General features: G+C 46.0%; 1 protein-coding gene across 1 annotated transcript; it reads right to left on the reverse strand.

Annotated features, from left to right (window-relative positions):
- Nucleotides 1-1946: 1946 nt before the first annotated feature.
- abce1 (ATP-binding cassette, sub-family E (OABP), member 1) lies at nucleotides 1947-13506 on the reverse strand. Its single transcript, XM_079295117.1, has 19 exons — nucleotides 13365-13506; nucleotides 12274-12399; nucleotides 12092-12177; nucleotides 11853-11950; nucleotides 11435-11552; nucleotides 10613-10750; nucleotides 10335-10404; nucleotides 9766-9862; nucleotides 9598-9687; nucleotides 9168-9289; nucleotides 8735-8859; nucleotides 8553-8649; nucleotides 8284-8343; nucleotides 3538-3596; nucleotides 3218-3328; nucleotides 2932-3074; nucleotides 2694-2816; nucleotides 2503-2614; nucleotides 1947-2372 (listed from the first exon to the last, which is right to left on the reverse strand). Exons 2-19 carry the CDS (start codon nucleotides 12374-12376, stop codon nucleotides 2325-2327), a joined length of 1800 nt encoding a protein of 599 aa, XP_079151243.1. The 5' UTR covers nucleotides 12377-12399; nucleotides 13365-13506; the 3' UTR covers nucleotides 1947-2324.
- Nucleotides 13507-13520: the final 14 nt, after the last annotated feature.

Below are 13520 nucleotides of genomic sequence, written 5' to 3' on the forward strand. Positions count from 1 at the left end.
CGACATGCTATACTATGACTTTTTTAAACTTTTTTCGACATGCTATACTATGACTTTTTTTAAAACTTTTTTCGACATGCTATACTATGACTTTTTTAAACTTTTTTCGACATGCTATACTATGACTTTTTTAACTTTTTTCGACATGCTATACTATGACTTTTTTTTAACTTTTTTCGACATGCTATACGATGACTGTTTTTGACTTTTTCCACATGCTATACTATGACTGTTTTTGACTTTTCATGACATGCTATACTATGACTGTTTTTGACTTTTCATGACATGCTATACTATGACTTTTTTTAGACTTTTTTCGACATGCTATACTATGACTGTTTTTGACTTTTCATGACATGCTATACTATGACTATTTTTGACTTTTTCAGACATGCTATACTATGACTGTTTTTGACTTTTTTCGACATGCTATACTATGACTTTTTTAAAACTTTTTCGACATGCTATACTATGACTTTTTTCGACATGCTATACTATGACTTTTTTCGACATGCTATACTATGACTTTTTTAAAAACTTTTTTCGACATGCTATACTATGACTTTTTTCGACATGCTATACTATGACTTTTTTAAAAACTTTTTTCGACATGCTATACTATGACTTTTTTCGACATGCTATACTATGACTTTTTTAAAAACTTTTTTCGACATGCTATACTATGACTTTTTTCGACATGCTATACTATGACTTTTTTAAACTTTTTTCGACATGCTATACTATGACTTTTTTCGACATGCTATACTGACTTTTTTTAAACTTTTTTCGACATGCTATACTATGACTTTTTTTAACTTTTTTCGACATGCTATACTATGACTTTTTTCGACATGCTATACTATGACTTTTTTCGACATGCTATACTATGACTTTTTTTAACTTTTTTCGACATGCTATACTATGACTTTTTTAAAAACTTTTTTCGACATGCTATACTATGACTTTTTTAAACTTTTTTCGACATGCTATACTATGACTTTTTTAAAAACTTTTTTCGACATGCTATACTATGACTTTTTTAAAACTTTTTTCGACATGCTATACTATGACTTTTTATGACTTTTTTCGACATGCTATACTATGACTTTTAAAAACTTTTTTCGACATGCTATACTATGACTTTTAAAAACTTTTTTCGACATGCTATACTATGACTTTTAAAAACTTTTTTCGACATGCTATACTATGACTTTTTTCGACATGCTATACTATGACTTTTTTTTTTACTTTTTTCGACATGCTATACTATGACTTTTTTTAAACTTTTTTCGACATGCTATGACTTTTTTCGACATGCTATACTATGACTTTTTTCGACATGCTATACTATGACTGTTTTTGACTTTTTATGACATGCTATACTATGACTGTTTTTGACTTTTTATGACATGCTATACTATGACTGTTTTTGACTTTTTATGACATGCTATACTATGACTTTTAAAAACTTTTTTCGACATGCTATACTATGACTTTTTTTAAAACTTTTTTCGACATGCTATGACTTTTTTTCGACATGCTATGACTTTTTTTTAAACTTTTTTCGACATGCTATACTATGACTTTTTTTCGACATGCTATACTATGACTTTTTTTTAAACTTTTTTTCGACATGCTATACTATGACTGTTTTTGACTTTTCATGACATGCTATACTATGACTGTTTTTGACTTTTTATACATAGACTAAAGACAACTCTTCACATTTTACCTGTTATAACAATATCATATGAAGAGCTCAGTTTGCTGCAGCAGTTGAGGAATCGCTGGTACAGCCTACCTTTGATCTCTTTAAACCCAGCTGCCCGTCAGTGTATTTGACGTACCGTACAGAAAAACTAAACAGAAAGCTGGAGATAGGAACAGCAGACAATATTGTTTGATGTCAGTCATGACTCGGACATTTGTTTATGACGCCGTGCATCAAATGAAGACTGAACTTACAACAATAAACAGTGTGTCAGAAAAAGTCATATACAAGACATGTGAGGTACTGTAAACATGACAGAAGCTGTTGTTGGATCAGGTAGCATCAGTTTATTGTCATTTGTTGTAAATGTACGAGTGATAAAATATGCTGCTGAATGTTCCACAACGTCGCTGCCTTGTGAACGCAGGTTCAGGCTCCCCGACACATGATGCAAAGCACTTTGATTCATTAAAACGTTTTACAACATTGTTTTGGGCTGTTGAATGCAGGCTGGCGGGTTCTTATCTTGAGATTTGTACGATGATGAGATATATATTGTGTTAAACGGATCCGCCTTGTACTTGCTGGGTCGATGTCACGGCTGTACTTTGTCTTAGTCGTCCAGGAAGAAGTAGTTTCCGCTCTTCTTCTGCTCCGTGTCCTGGAGACAGAGAGGACAGTCTCTTCAATGGACGCACATTTAACGGCTGACTTTTTATTAATTCATGAGCTCAAACAATAAACCTCTCTTAAGTGATACATCTTAACGTGTACTATGTGTGTATTTGTACCTTGATGGAGTGGCACTTGTTGATGCGTGGTCTGAAGTTGTTCGGGTCTCTTCTGAATGTGATTTCCAACAGCGCCAGGAATCTGTTCATCCCCGCCAACAGACCCTGAGGACTGATGCAGAGCGGCCAGAATGAGATGAATTCATCGTAATGAGTTGTTAGAACATCAGAGGGCTGCCGTTCAGTCTTACGTGTTCGCTGCGGTCGTCTTGGAGGGAATACCGTCGAACACGATGACTCTGTCGGCCAGGTAGGTCGCCATGATGAAGTCGTGCTCCACCACGAACGCCGTCTTCTTGGCGTGGAGGATGTACCTGCACACAGAGCGAGAGGCGGGAAAGGAATGAAGAGAGATGATACGCAGTCATAGTATAAGATGAGGGAGGAAGAGAGAACAGAGAAGAAGAAGAAATATAAAGTGTTTGAGACCTCTTGATGACTCTGGCGGCCATCAATCTCTGCTCAGAGTCCAGGTAGGCCGAGGGCTCGTCGATCAGATAAACATCAGCTGGTTTCCCTAAACACAGAGTGAGAGCGACTCTCTGCAGCTCTCCACCAGACAGGTTCTGGACCTGGGGGGGGGGGGGGGGGGGGGGGGGGTGTTAGTCAGTCGGCTGGGCTAAGAGACATTTTCTGGCTTCAATTAAACAATTCGCTCATTAAAGGCGTGTCTGCAGACAGCGCTGTGACAACAGAGTGAGTGTGTGAGCCTCACATCCTGGTCGATGATGCTCTCTATCTGCATGGGCTTCATGACGTCGGTGATGAACTGAGGGTGAGTGTACGCGTCTCTGATCTTCTCGTGCAGCAGCGCTCTGACGCTGCCCTGAACGCAGAACACACTTTAAACACCAGCGAATCAATGAATGAAGATAAAAACAAGATATTTAACCCTTTATGTATGAAACACAAGGTCTCTTCGTTCTTATATTTAGATCAGGAGGAACCTGTAGTCACATTATTATTATCCTTTAAGTACAGAGAGAATAAACAACGCTCTGCTTGTTTTATCAGTGAGGAGGAGAGTCAACAGACCCTGAACTTTGGGCTGATGGTCTGAGGCTTGTAGCTGACGCTCAGGAGGGGAATGTCACCTGCAAGAGAGACAACAGGTGAGAGAGAGAGAGACAACAGGTGAGCGAGAGAGAGACAACAGGTCAGAGCGAGAGAGAGAGACAACAGGTCAGAGCGAGAGAGAGAGACAACAGGTCAGAGCGAGAGAGAGACAACAGGTCAGAGCGAGAGAGAGACAACAGGTGAGCGAGAGAGAGACAACAGGTCAGAGCGAGAGACAACAGGTGAGCGAGAGTGAGACAACAGGTCAGAGCGAGAGAGAGAGACAACAGGTCAGAGCGAGAGAGAGAGACAACAGGTCAGAGCGAGAGAGAGAGACAACAGGTCAGAGCGAGAGAGAGAGACAACAGGTCAGAGCGAGAGTGAGACAACAGGTCAGAGCGAGAGTGAGACAACAGGTCAGAGCGAGAGAGAGACAACAGGTCAGAGCGAGAGAGAGAGACAACAGGTCAGAGCGAGAGAGAGACAACAGGTGAGCGAGAGAGAGACAACAGGTGAGTGAGAGAGAGACAACAGGTCAGAGCGAGAGTGAGACAACAGGTCAGAGCGAGAGTGAGACAACAGGTCAGAGCGAGAGAGAGAGACAACAGGTCAGAGCGAGAGAGAGACAACAGGTCAGAGCGAGAGAGAGAGACAACAGGTGAGTGAGAGAGAGACAACAGGTGAGTGAGAGAGAGACAACAGGTGAGCGAGAGAGAGAGACAACAGGTCAGAGCGAGAGAGAGACAACAGGTCAGAGCGAGAGAGAGAGACAACAGGTGAGTGAGAGAGAGACAACAGGTGAGTGAGAGAGAGACAACAGGTGAGCGAGAGAGAGAGACAACAGGTCAGAGCGAGAGAGAGACAACAGGTCAGAGCGAGAGAGAGAGACAACAGGTGAGCGAGAGAGAGACAACAGGTGAGTGAGAGAGAGACAACAGGTGAGCGAGAGAGAGACAACAGGTGAGCGAGAGAGAGACAACAGGTCAGAGCGAGAGAGAGACAACAGGTGAGCGAGAGAGAGACAACAGGTGAGCGAGAGAGAGAGACAACAGGTGAGCGAGAGAGAGACAACAGGTGAGTGAGAGAGAGACAACAGGTGAGTGAGAGAGAGACAACAGGTCAGAGCGAGAGAGAGACAACAGGTGAGCGAGAGAGAGAGACAACAGGTCAGAGCGAGAGAGAGACAACAGGTCAGAGCGAGAGAGAGAGACAACAGGTGAGTGAGAGAGAGAGAGGGACAACAGGTGAGCGAGAGAGAGAGAGACAACAGGTGAGTGAGAGAGAGAGAGAGACAACAGGTGAGCGAGAGAGAGAGAGACAACAGGTGAGCGAGAGAGAGACAACAGGTGAGTGAGAGAGAGACAACAGGTGAGTGAGAGAGAGAGAGAGACAACAGGTCAGAGCGAGAGAGAGACAACAGGTCAGAGCGAGAGAGAGACAACAGGTCAGAGCGAGAGAGAGACAACAGGTCAGAGCGAGAGAGAGAGACAACAGGTCAGAGCGAGAGAGAGAGACAACAGGTGAGCGAGAGAGAGAGACAACAGGTCAGAGCGAGAGAGAGACAACAGGTCAGAGCGAGAGAGAGACAACAGGTGAGTGAGAGAGAGAGAGGGACAACAGGTGAGCGAGAGAGAGAGAGACAACAGGTGAGCGAGAGAGAGAGACAACAGGTCAGAGCGAGAGTGAGACAACAGGTCAGAGCGAGAGTGAGACAACAGGTCAGAGCGAGAGAGAGAGACAACAGGTCAGAGCGAGAGAGAGACAACAGGTCAGAGCGAGAGAGAGAGACAACAGGTGAGTGAGAGAGAGACAACAGGTGAGTGAGAGAGAGACAACAGGTGAGCGAGAGAGAGAGACAACAGGTCAGAGCGAGAGAGAGACAACAGGTCAGAGCGAGAGAGAGAGACAACAGGTGAGTGAGAGAGAGACAACAGGTGAGTGAGAGAGAGACAACAGGTGAGCGAGAGAGAGAGACAACAGGTCAGAGCGAGAGAGAGACAACAGGTCAGAGCGAGAGAGAGAGACAACAGGTGAGCGAGAGAGAGACAACAGGTGAGTGAGAGAGAGACAACAGGTGAGCGAGAGAGAGACAACAGGTGAGCGAGAGAGAGACAACAGGTGAGCGAGAGAGAGACAACAGGTGAGCGAGAGAGAGACAACAGGTCAGAGCGAGAGAGAGACAACAGGTGAGCGAGAGAGAGACAACAGGTGAGCGAGAGAGAGAGACAACAGGTGAGCGAGAGAGAGACAACAGGTGAGTGAGAGAGAGACAACAGGTGAGTGAGAGAGAGACAACAGGTCAGAGCGAGAGAGAGACAACAGGTGAGCGAGAGAGAGAGACAACAGGTCAGAGCGAGAGAGAGACAACAGGTCAGAGCGAGAGAGAGAGACAACAGGTGAGTGAGAGAGAGAGAGGGACAACAGGTGAGCGAGAGAGAGAGAGACAACAGGTGAGTGAGAGAGAGAGAGACAACAGGTGAGCGAGAGAGAGAGAGACAACAGGTGAGTGAGAGAGAGACAACAGGTGAGTGAGAGAGAGACAACAGGTGAGTGAGAGAGAGAGAGAGACAACAGGTCAGAGCGAGAGAGAGACAACAGGTCAGAGCGAGAGAGAGACAACAGGTCAGAGCGAGAGAGAGACAACAGGTCAGAGCGAGAGAGAGAGACAACAGGTCAGAGCGAGAGAGAGAGACAACAGGTGAGCGAGAGAGAGAGACAACAGGTCAGAGCGAGAGAGAGACAACAGGTCAGAGCGAGAGAGAGACAACAGGTGAGTGAGAGAGAGAGAGGGACAACAGGTGAGCGAGAGAGAGAGAGACAACAGGTGAGCGAGAGAGAGAGAGACAACAGGTGAGCGAGAGAGAGAGAGACAACAGGTGAGCGAGAGAGAGAGAGACAACAGGTGAGTGAGAGAGAGACAACAGGTGAGTGAGAGAGAGACAACAGGTGAGTGAGAGAGAGAGAGAGACAACAGGTCAGAGCGAGAGAGAGACAACAGGTCAGAGCGAGAGAGAGACAACAGGTCAGAGCGAGAGAGAGACAACAGGTCAGAGCGAGAGAGAGAGACAACAGGTCAGAGCGAGAGAGAGACACAACAGGTCAGAGTGAGAGAGAGAGACAACAGGTCAGAGCGAGAGAGAGAGACAACAGGTCAGAGCGAGAGAGAGAGACAACAGGTGAGTGAGAGAGAGAGACAACAGGTGAGTGAGAGAGAGAGACAACAGGTCAGAGCGAGAGAGAGAGACAACAGGTCAGAGCGAGAGAGAGAGACAACAGGTGAGTGAGAGAGAGAGACAACAGGTCAGAGCGAGAGAGACAACAGGTCAGAGCGAGAGAGAGAGAGACAACAGGTGAGCGAGAGAGAGAGACAACAGGTGAGCGAGAGAGAGAGACAACAGGTGAGCGAGAGAGAGAGAGACAACAGGTGAGCGAGAGAGAGAGACAACAGGTGAGTGAGAGAGAGAGACAACAGGTCAGAGCGAGAGAGACAACAGGTCAGAGCGAGAGAGAGAGACAACAGGTGAGCGAGAGAGAGAGACAACAGGTGAGTGAGAGAGAGAGACAACAGGTGAGTGAGAGAGAGAGACAACAGGTGAGTGAGAGAGAGACAACAGGTGAGTGAGAGAGAGACAACAGGTGAGTGAGAGAGAGAGACAACAGGTGAGCGAGAGAGAGAGACAACAGGTCAGAGCGAGAGAGAGAGACAACAGGTGAGCGAGAGAGAGAGACAACAGGTCAGAGCGAGAGAGAGAGACAACAGGTGAGCGAGAGAGAGAGACAACAGGTGAGCGAGAGAGAGAGACAACAGGTCAGAGCGAGAGAGAGACAACAGGTCAGAGCGAGAGAGAGAGACAACAGGTGAGCGAGAGAGAGAGAGACAACAGGTGAGCGAGAGAGAGAGACAACAGGTGAGCGAGAGAGAGAGACAACAGGTGAGTGAGAGAGAGACAACAGGTGAGTGAGAGAGAGACAACAGGTGAGTGAGAGAGAGACAACAGGTGAGCAAGAGAGAGAGAGAGAGACAACAGGTGAGCGAGAGAGAGAGAGACAACAGGTGAGCGAGAGAGAGAGAGACAACAGGTGAGCGAGAGAGAGAGACAACAGGTGAGCGAGAGAGAGAGACAACAGGTGAGTGAGAGAGAGACAACAGGTGAGTGAGAGAGAGAGACAACAGGTGAGTGAGAGAGAGACAACAGGTGAGTGAGAGAGAGACAACAGGTGAGCGAGAGAGAGACAACAGGTGAGCGAGAGAGAGAGACAACAGGTCAGAGCGAGAGAGAGAGACAACAGGTGAGCGAGAGAGAGAGACAACAGGTGAGCGAGAGAGAGAGACAACAGGTCAGAGCGAGAGAGAGAGACAACAGGTGAGCGAGAGAGAGAGACAACAGGTGAGCGAGAGAGAGAGACAACAGGTGAGCGAGAGAGAGAGACAACAGGTCAGAGCGAGAGAGAGAGACAACAGGTGAGTGAGCGAGAGAGACAACAGGTGAGCGAGAGAGAGAGACAACAGGTCAGAGCGAGAGAGAGAGACAACAGGTGAGCGAGAGAGAGAGACAACAGGTGAGCGAGAGAGAGAGACAACAGGTGAGTGAGCGAGAGAGACAACAGGTCAGAGCGAGAGAGAGACAACAGGTGAGAGAGAGAGAGACAACAGGTCAGAGCGAGAGAGAGACAACAGGTGAGTGAGAGAGAGAGACAACAGGTGAGTGAGAGAGAGACACTCACCTCCCCCGTCAGGTTTGAGTCCTCCAGCCAGCATCCTGATGAAAGTCGTCTTCCCCGTGCCTGCAGACACACAAACATTCAACACAAAGAAATGATTTCATCGCTTCGGTCCAGAATGAAACATGAAGAGGATGAAGCCCAACAATAATCCACGGAGCTCCTCTGGATGATGTTAAACAGAAATAGAGGATAAATTGCTTCGTTGTTAACGGTTTCCATAGAGATAAGGACTACAGGTCTGTAGTTTTTAGTGACATTGGGTGACTTACCGTTCTCTCCCAGCATCACCATGATCTCAGAGTCTGTGAACTCTCCTGCTTTGATGTCCAGGCTGAAGTCGCCCATCGTCTTCGTCATCTCTGGGTACTTGAAGAACGAAAGGAGCGAACATGAGAGGAGTTCCACAGAAGTCGGTGTTTCTATTAACGATGAACACGAGGAGGAAACAGACCTGGTAGTGCCGGAGCCTCTTCACCTCCTCGTCGTTGGCCGTCTCGGCCACCTTGAAGACCAGCGAGGTCTCGCGGAACCGGAGGTTCTCCGTGGGAACGTAACCGTCCAGGAAGATGTTGATACCTGAAGGAACCGAGGGGAGCGTTGAGACATTGGATTCATCCTGAGAACCACGTCAGTACAATCAGACGGGTTCTGGCTGTTAAGTCCAACACTTTTCAGTTATTGATCATTAGTAATAATCACATAAAAACGGTGTGTCAGGTACAATTATAATCAATATCAAAATATTTGAATATCCTTCCAACACACATAAATATACATAAATGTACACATAAATCCATGCATATAAATATGTGTGTGGGAACAATATTTCCACCCTGAAGCACCTGCAGTGTGTCGTTAGTGTGTGCTGTGTGTAGTTGTGTTACCCTCTCTAACACTGAAGGGCATGGTAACGACTCCGTAGGCGCTCGGGACTCCGTAGAGACAACAGATGAAGTCAGAGAGGTAGTCCAACACACTGAGGTCATGTTCCACCACGATGATGTACCTGAGACACACACACACACACAGGATCATCAGCTTAGTCCAAACCTAAACACGAGTACCATTATTACGAATACTAACCATCGTACTAATACATTATTATTAACTTTATTCAAAAGAAAAGCAGCAACAAAGTTCCATCACTACTTGTATGAACGGTTGAGTCTATAAGTAAAGTACAATAACCTCCCGCGTGCACAAACGCCGCGTGCACAAACGCCTCGTGCACCAACGCCTCGTGCACCAACGCCTCGTGCACCAACGCCTCGTGCACCAACGCCTCCTCATGGAGCACTTGGAGTGTCTCGTTACCTGTCCGGTGTGATGAGCGAGCGGATGGTCATGGCGGCCTTCAGCCTCTGCTTCACGTCCAGGTAACTCGACGGCTCATCGAACATGAAACTGAAGCAGAAAGGAAACGTCGGTCCGAGCGTTGGAGTTAAAGTTACGGTAGAAACGTACGAGCGGCCGTCTGCTCACATGTCGGCTCTCTGGATGCAGACGACGGCGCAGGCGAACCGCTGCAGCTCTCCTCCCGACAGATCCTCCACGTTCCTATCTCGCAGGTGAGTCAGATCTGCCCGGCAACAACGCGGAAAAACCAATCACAACACAGAAGGATTAATACGTTAACGATCCTGCTGGTCACATTGTTACAATATTAAAGAGGAACACATCATGTTCCATTACTTTGTTACATATTTAAATGAATGGACGATGATTCATGATTTGAATTGTTTTGATATCAAATATTCAATTTAAAATTACAATAAAGGAAAGAAGCTGTGTATAAATGAAATAATTGTGTATATGTAGTATTTAAGTTACAGAGAGGGGTCCGACCTCATCAGTGTTTAATTTATGTTTCCTGTTCATTTTATTGATTATTCTTGTTGTTACATGTTCTTTATTGATTTACTGTCACATGTTGTCTTGTGCTGTTTATCTATTGGAAGGTGTGTGTGTGTGTGTGTGTGTGTGTGTGTGTGTGTGTGTGTGTGTGTGTGTGTGTGTGTGTGTGTGTGTGTGTGTGTGTGTGTGTGTGTTACCTAGCTGTTTACAGACGATGGTCTGTGTTTCTGTGTCGTCCTTCCTGGTCAGGATGGACCCGACTGACCCCTACAACAGGAATTAATGAATTAATTATAAAACAAAACCTTCCATCAGAACGAGAACAAGATCAGCAGAAGAAGAACTAATTCTCAGGTTTTAGAAAGAGTCAATTCTTCATGGATCAGCTGATACATAGGAGTACATGTAGAGCAGTACCAAGTACTGTCCTCTGAGTCGCGGTGCAGTAGAAGTACCACGCGGTGTACTGGTTTACCTTGACGGTCTTTGGGATCTGGTCCACGTACTGAGGCTTCACGATGGCCCGCAGGTCGTCCTCCAGGATTTTGGTGAAGTAGTTCTGCAGCTCAGAGCCTCTGAAGTAGGTCAAGATCTCCTGCCAGTCCGGAGGGTTCTGGAGCACAAGCACCGCTTATTAACAATGCGAACCAGAGTCTGACTCTAACCCGACCAACAGAACCAATGAAGAGTACGAGCACGAGCCAATCAGAGGCAGAGGGGGGCGGGACATGACTTTCTGTCATTCATTATTTAGTTTGTTTCGGTTATATTTTTTAAGAGTTATTTTATTTATTTTGTAACAGACTATAAATGACTCACTCACACTCACTATTAACTATAAATATTATAAATAAAACCATATATATATATATATATATATATATGATATATATATATATATATATATATATATATATATATATATATATATATATATATCATATAAAACATGCAATATAAATATATATAATTATTAATACCACATTTTTTATGTCATAATCCAATAAGAACATTTAAAAGGTTAAATAAGCTTCTGTATAATTATAACTATAGTTGTTACAACTACGTTCTTCTGTTTACTTCTGTGATCTGTTGTCACGTAGCATCAGAGTGCAGATGAAGACATTACAGCTCCGTCTTTAACCGTCACAGGAGAACACAACGTGTTCTGATCACAAACATGGAGTCCGGAGTCTTTGAACCGACGCATGTTTCCGTTGGTGGTCGGTCAGAAGAGAACAGCAGCTCCTCCAACACACACACACACACACACACACACACTCACACACACACTCACATCGAACCGGCCCAGGTTGGGCTTCTGTTTCCCAGCCAGGATCTTCAGGGCCGTGGACTTGCCGATACCGTTGGTCCCGACCAGACCCAGAACCTCACCGGGCCGCGGGATCGGCAGTCTGCGCACACACACACACACGCTTTATATCAAACCACAGCAGCATTAAGGTCTCAGTGAGCTTCAGACTCTGTACTCAGATCTTTTACTTCTTTAACAAGTACGAGTCCTGCATTTGAAATACTACTGAAACAAAAGTAAAAGTACTCGTTAACACTGATGGATAAGTTAAAGAGAAACAACGTAAACAGGCGATCTGGATGAAGCACATAAATGATCGTCTGCGTTCAACATCATCCACATTAAAACACTAAACAAGTAAGCGTGACATGATCGTTGGGGAGGAGTTAAAGCGGCGTACCGGTGCAGTTTGAAGGAGTTGGCGCAGTATCTGTGTGTGGTTTCCTTCTCCAGGTTGCTCGGCAGGTTGACGATCGACAAAGCTCCGAACGGACATTTCTACAACGACAGAAGAAAGAGTTCACACAAACCTATTGAGGTGATGAATCCTCCGATTACAGCTTGAACCACTCGATTAACGAGCGACAATCACATCTTCGTTACATAATAAAGTCTGAAATGAGACCTCGGTGTCGTTACCTTGATGCAGATGCCGCAGCCTATACACAGAGACTCTGAGATCCAGGCGATCTTACTCTGCGGAGTCACCTCGATACACAGCTTACCTGCGCGCGCACACACACACACACACACACACTCTGAGTCTACTTCAGGAAACATGAGTCTGTCTGAATAAGCAGACCAGCTGGAGGACCACTCACCCATGCGGACCACCGGGCAGCTCTTCTTGCACTCCTGACGACATTTCTTCGGTTTGCATTTGTCGTGGTTGACGATGGCGATCCTGGTGTTTTTATCCGCCATGACGGACGCTCGCACCTGTGGAGCTGAAGGAGGAGACAGAAGAGGTGATTGATGGTGAGAATGCTTCCAGCATGTTCTACCAGTAAACACAGACACATGTACCTGTTTGTAACAGGTAAGCGTGATATTCAGGTACCAAAGCCAGCAGACAATCTCAACATAGAGGCTCGTGTTCAGGCTGCACGATCAGCAACACATTGAACTCTGAACAAAACCTGCAGCGCCTTCAACAATGGGGCTGCCACAGATCCACCACCAGGGCCCTGAACCAGGTCCCACCTGATCCTGGTCCACCTCCATGTGATGCTGTTCATCCTTCATGCTGTTCGTGGGTGACGTGTTTCAGGAGGGCGAGTCACACCAGACTCCATTTTAAAGTCTGGCCTTTTGTATTCATCGCCTCGCACACATGAACGTACAAGCCGAGCACGTGACTTACAACCCTTTACGTATTCAGTAGCGCGTGCATAAGCTTCCCATAAATGAGATTATTCTCTTAACGGGCGGTCGCGAGCACCAACGTGTGGTTTGTCCTTAAATAACCTGCGGATACGTCACTCATTCATAACCCGATCACAACTATTAAAATAAACACATCGCATCGTGACCGTGCACGAGTTTATTCATGTTTAAGATCATTACAACGTCTACTTGTGTAATCATTGAGCCTAATCTGGAGAAACTGATCTGTTCTTGTGGGGCCCTTCTGCTGGAAACAGCTGTGTGTTTAACAACCACACTTTAAATCGACCAATCATCTATAACACACCTGTACACGCAGGTGTGTTAATTAGCGGTTCAAATGTGTAAACTAGAAGCGGTAACGCCCCGTTCAAGTACGAACATTAACGAAGCTAACAAGCTAGCTGTTAGCTTAGCTACGACGTTAGCAATGGAGGCCCCGCACTCTGACAGCTGCCCGTTTAAATGGCGACAAAACCCCCGATAATAAAGGCACAACACCCGGGTCGATACGTCAGGAACTCACCGCTCTTCTGCTCCCGTTGACCGGTCCGAGTAAAGAAACCCGGGAAACAACGCGCAGACACGAACAGTTGAGTTAAACTTCCACAAGCAACGTGTTCTCTCCTGGACGCCGGCTGGGAAAAAAAGATTACGGGAGTGGCGCGGTCAGAACGCGACC

This window comes from Melanostigma gelatinosum (genome assembly GCF_949748355.1).
Source record: "Melanostigma gelatinosum genome assembly, chromosome: 23".
NCBI lineage: Eukaryota > Metazoa > Chordata > Actinopteri > Perciformes > Zoarcidae > Melanostigma > Melanostigma gelatinosum.